At 39.3% G+C, this 5,900-nt stretch overlaps 1 protein-coding gene across 1 annotated transcript; it reads left to right on the top strand.

Moving 5' to 3' along the window:
• Nucleotides 1–620: 620 nt before the first annotated feature.
• LOC118575128 (olfactory receptor 52N2-like) lies at nucleotides 621–1,601 on the top strand. The gene has a single exon (XM_036175794.1). The coding sequence runs from the start codon at nucleotides 621–623 to the stop codon at nucleotides 1,599–1,601; it is 981 nt and encodes a 326-aa protein (XP_036031687.1).
• The last annotated feature ends 4,299 nt before the right edge of the window (nucleotides 1,602–5,900 follow it).

Here is a 5,900-nt window from a genome sequence, read left to right as displayed (position 1 = left end):
TTTAGTTAACTAGCATTCCTTTCAAAAGTTGAAACTTCAATTCCATGTTATAATGAATGCTTCAAAACCTTATACTGTTATTTCCCTGATAAATCCAAAATGAGTCTAGATTTTGAGCAAGATGAAAAAGTCCTCTTATTTGACATATATCAGTCAAGAGAAAACTCATCTGATAGAATGCTCTAAATTGAGACAGGATATAATGATACTGTAGTAATAAAAATAGTGAATGATATTGGTATTTATTCAGTATTCACTGTACACAATGTTAACACAACATTTTAAATCATCCTGTTGGATAATCCAAGCAACACTGTAAGCATGGTGCAATTATTATCTCAGTGCAAACAGATAATTCTGGGGCATGAGTGAGTGATTGAACAGCTTGCCAGTGTCATATTTTTTGTGGTGTTAAAAAAAAAAAGTTAGGACACGAAGCTAGAGAGAATGGTTACAAGGAAGGTTAATCACTTCTAGTTTCAGAGATCTCATAGGAATCAACTTCTTAGTGACTTTTTTGTATTTATTTCCCTAATCCTCTACTTACCTTTGATTTATATTCTGTCCCAGGAGACTGACAGTGTTAAAGAATGTAAAATGCTTTCATCCTGCCAGCCATTATGTCTGGAACCAACAGCTCCAGCTTGACCCCAGAATTCTTTATTCTGAATGGTATTCCTGGGCTGGAAGAAGCACATGTCTGGATCTCTCTGCCATTCTGCTTTATGTACATAACTGCTGTAGTGGGGAACTGTGGGCTTATGTACCTTATTGGCCATGAGGAGATCCTGCACCGACCCATGTACTACTTTCTAACCCTGCTCTCCTTCACTGATATAACTTTGTGCACTACTACTGTGCCCAATATGCTGTGTATATTCTGGTTCAACCTCAAGAAGATTGGATTTAAAGCCTGCCTGGCCCAGATGTTCTTTGTGCACACCTTCACAGCTACAGAGTCTGGTATGCTAATGCTCATGGCCCTGGATCGATATGTGGCCATCTGCTACCCTTTACGCTATGGGACCATCCTGACCAACCCTGTGATTGCCAAGGCTATTCTTGGTACATTTCTGAGGAGTGTGGCATTCATCCTCCCTTTCACTTTCCTCACCAAGCGCCTACCCTATTGCCGAGGCAACCTCATCCCTCATGCCTATTGTGACCACATGTCTGTGGCCAAGATATCCTGTGGCAATGTCAAGGTCAATGCAGTCTATGGTCTGTTAGTTGCTCTTGTGGTCTGTGCATTTGATATATTCTGTATCACTGTGTCATACACAATGATATTGAGAGCAGTAATGAACCTGTCCTCTGCTGATGCTCGTCACAAAGCCTTCAGCACCTGTACATCTCACATCTGTGCTATTGTGATCACTTATGTACCTGCTTTTTTTAATTTCTTCACTCATCGTTTTGGAGGACACACTATTCCCCACCATATCCATATCATAGTGGCCAACCTCTATCTGCTACTGCCTGCTACCATGAATCCAATTGTTTATGGTGTCAAGACCAAGCAGATTCGGGAAAGTGTAATCAAATTTTTTAGTGGAGACAAGAGTGGCATTACTGAAATAAAAGGATTAAAAAACAAGTAGATTTCTTGGAGTATGAAAAATAGTGAATGAATTCTCAGACTATGCAAGTGAATGGTATCAGTTCATCTAGTGTGTACATTTCAGTAGACTGAAGTCCATAGAAAACAGTGCAAAAGAAATTCATAACAAATGTTGATAAGATGGTTTTCAGTCCATCTTAGTTGTAAATTTTCTGAAATCTTTGCAATTTTAGGATATGATATTTTCCCTGAGAGAAAAATATTGCAGAAAGCATTATTCAACAGATAATGTATTTAAGTATCCCAGAGTTTATTTTTAATAGTTCTTATAGTCTCATGAAAGCATCAGTTTTGAAAAGAAGGATATCATAGTATGGTATAGTCATACATCCTTGTCCACTAACAGCAACTTGTTATTGATATGACAACAACTGAGCCAGTGTCATAAATATTTTCCAACTTATATTTTTTGATACACTGGAAATATCCCATTTGAACTGCTAATTTTATTAAATACAGACTATATTTCACACACAGATGTTTATGAGTTCTTTTTTTCTTGTGTTATCACTCTGGAACCTGTATTTAAACTAAGTCTAAAATTTACTTTGTTATGTTATAGGCTAAGTAGGCAAAAAAATGTTATTAGTAGATTTGTAAGCTCTTTCATTTGTTCACTGATTCTTTTTGAGAAACCAACTTTGTAGCCTTGGGTCTCAGGGTATCAATGTAGATAGATCCTTACAATGGAAACATGAGAGGAAGTATGCATTAAAAAGAAAAGAAAAGAGAGAGAGAAAAGAAAAGAAGGTGAGTTAACAAAGCAGACAATATGGAGGAACCAAGAGTTAGTAGGAAAGGGGGAAATGTTCTGAGCATTTTGGATTCAGTGGGTCCCAAATTTTAAAATCCTTCTTTGCCCTTTAATCTCTAGAGACTGGACTTTGATCAATGACTTACTCTTTCTAGATTCAATCTTCATGTTTTTCAGCTGTCCAAATAATTCTTATCACAAAGAGGAATCTGGCCAACTTGCATTCTGATGCCCTCCGTAGCACATAGTATGGCTTCTGATAGACACTAGCAAATTCAATAGCTGTGCTAATGTTATGAGCAGCTAGTTTCAATTCTGATTCATTCTGCACATCATAGTCTGAGGAGAAATTGTTCTATGTACCACTAGAGTAAATGATTAATATTTTTATGGAGAAACTTGAGTTAACTGGTCTCACATATGTTGTCAATATTAGCCACCGAGTTTTTCTGAATATGCTCCATGTGATAGACTCCATGTTAGACACAGAAAATAAGTGATTTTACAACTTATAGCCAATTCTTAATTAGTAGAGGATAGAAAAGGCAAGGGAATGACTATGGTAAAGCCCCAAAACATACTAATTGTACCACAGAGATTATTGCAAAACTCAAGACTATCACTTATTGAATTCAGAGGTAAGTAAAGACTTTACTGGGAAAGATAGGTATGAGGTGAATCATGAATATATGCAAATGTTTAAGAATCAGCAAATAGGAATTAATTGGAAAAATAAACACTATTTAAGCAAAGATAATGGCTAAGCAATGAGCATCAGGATTTCCCATTCACATGTAGAAAGGAGGAGGAACAAAAGGTGTAGAATTATAGCCAAAGGCTGAATAGGGAAGGGCCTTGGGTATTATCTTAGAGTTTTGTTGTTGTGAAGAGACACCATGACCATAACAACTCTTATGAAAGAAAACATTTAATTGGGGCTTGTTGTTTTTAACAAAGCCTTAATCATTCGATTTTACCAATAAAGACTTGGGAGCCAGATGCCAAGGTCAAAGCCTGCTATCTCTGAGAGTCAGATAAAGCACCCAGCTGACCTTCCTTCTCTGCCAGCATCCCAGAAACCTCCCCTTTCTCTTCTCCTGTGCAGTCCCAAAAACCTCTCAAATTAAAATGCCCCTCTATTTTACTTCCTGTTCATCTCTCTATCCATCCTCCTGACTCACTCTAACTCTCTGCTTTTTTCTTACTAATCCTACATCCACTTCCTGTCAATTGGTTCCTTGCTTTGTCTCTTGACCTATGGTTGACTTTATTTAATCCTGTTTACAATATTCAAGTAGAAAGCTCTTGGATTAAAGGTATGTACTAGGGCAGAGCCATACCACAAGTAGAAATAAGTTTTTCTAGTAAATAATACAATCTCAGGGTTCACAGTGTGATCAAATATCCTGCAACAGGGGCTGGCTTACAGTTCAGAGGTTCAGTCCACTGTCATCACAGCAGAAGCATGAGAGCATGCAGGCAGACATGATGCTGAAGAGTAGCCAGGAGTACTAAGTCAGGATTGGCAGGCAGCAAGAAAAGAATAACACTGCAACTGGCTTGAGATTCTGAAACCCCAAAGTCCATCCCCCAGTGACACACTGCCTCCAAGAAGACCACAACGACTCCAACAGGACATACCTCCAATAATGCCACTCCCTGAGAGTTTATGGGGAGCCATTTTTCATTCAAATCACCACAGGTGTGGTTCTTGACCAGATGGTGAGTGCTTCTCTTTGATATCAAACATCTCAGAATTGACTCTTAGATGGCTGCTGCTCATTGGTAACTGCCTGCCTTAGCTCCTGACCCTTCTCCTGCTTCCCACTTCAGCTTTCTTTTCTCTTTTCTACTCACTTATTCATCATCCTAACACAGGTTCTCCAAACTTGAGGTACTTGTGTGTAGATAGTGATTTCTTATGTTTTATTCCACATTTGTTTTCTTTTGAAGTTTTGACCATTCTCATAAAAAAAAAAAGATTTAACAATTACAACAACCACAATAGTCATTAACCATACACTGTATTAGCCACAAGTTCTCATTTGTTCTGAAAGTAACTACAAAGATGGTACTCTAAATAATATGTACTTTGTAGTGGGTAGCCATTCCAGCCTTGGCCTGGAAGTTCCAACCCCCATGGAGGCTTCGGTAATGGTCATGCCTACAACACAGGGCTGAGGGAGGATGCTGAAGACCCAGGATCAAGAGGAGAGGCTTCTCTTGGTTCCAGGACCCTGGACGCTGGAGGTAGACCCAGCAGAGTTCTCCAGAGAATACTGCCTGACTGTGCCATCCCTTTCCCAGACCCTGCAACCTATCCCTTCATTTGTAAACTACCCCACAAAATAAACCTCCCTTTTAACTACGTGGAGTGGCCTTAATAATTTCACCAATATCTGGCACTCATGTGGGGCAAATTGCAAAGGCCTGGGCAGCTCCCACCCTCAGCCTCCTCCCCGGCTGGCAGGTACCTAAACCAGCCTGCAAAGTTCCATTTAACCAGGGAATGCCTACACGGTTCCATTCCCAAAAAAGGGAGCAGCTAGTCTGGTCTCAGTTCCCTAGCTTAGCCCCCAGACCAGCAAAAACCGCTGTGAGTGAGTCTTTCCCACTCCCCCTGAGTGCCGACTCCCCGCCATCTTGGCTCCTGCCTTCAGCTGCCACCAGCCAAGGTCACCAGCAGGCCCTGCTTTGGAGCTATACCAATGCCTCCTGCTGGCTGAAAAGTGCTACTGCAACTCCCAAAACCATGGAAAGGTAAGCTTATTTCAAGTAAAAGTACGTGATAATTTTACACCTTAAAACTGACTAATAAATTTTGAGTAATTCTTGTAATATGGCTGACAACATTACCTCACAAAAATTTAAAAACCTTTTTGCCTGTATGATGAATGACATTTTCCTGGAAATATATGACCTCCCTAGGGCATATCTGGCCTGTACCATTTTGGCATTCATTGTAATAATTCACACAGTGTTCAAACACTAGTTTAATAATAAGAACAAAGATGAGTCATTATTGGGACTGATACAGGCTTTAAAAGATAGCAATGAAGGCTTACAGAAAAATATTCTCTCTCTGAAATCTGCTAAACAGAATTAACAATACAGGCTTGTACCCAAAATTGATTTTATTGATAATAAATGTGAATATTTAATGGATAGAACACTAACTCTCCAGAGTGAAGTTGTGGCTACTCAAACACTATATAAGGAAGAAAAATTATCATTAATTGATAAGATAAGGTACATGGAATCATGTGTTTCAGAAGAACATAAAAACTTCCATGATTCCATTAGAAATCTGGAATCCCTTACAAGAAAGGAGGTTTACTCCCTGAAACAGACCCTAGGTGCTCATTTACAAGCCCTGGAGGAAACTCTCAATAAACATGACAAGGGACCTAATAAGCAGAAGGGCAAGACCATGCAGTTTGTAACATCTCCAAATGGCTCTCATACAATGGCTTATCCTGTTATCATCCATGAGAAGCCAGCAGATGACACACACCCAGAGCCATA

The sequence above is a fragment of the Onychomys torridus genome, chromosome 1 (assembly GCF_903995425.1).
Source record: "Onychomys torridus chromosome 1, mOncTor1.1, whole genome shotgun sequence".
In the NCBI taxonomy this organism is placed as follows: Eukaryota; Metazoa; Chordata; class Mammalia; order Rodentia; family Cricetidae; genus Onychomys; species Onychomys torridus.
The sequence above is the reverse complement of the archived record's forward strand: the minus strand, read 5'-3'. Positions and strand labels throughout refer to the sequence as shown.

Excerpts from the sequence above, each read along its gene's own strand:
- LOC118575128 (XM_036175794.1), top strand. The coding sequence starts at position 621 with ATGTCTGGAACCAACAGCTCCAGCTTGACCCCAGAATTCTTTATTCTG.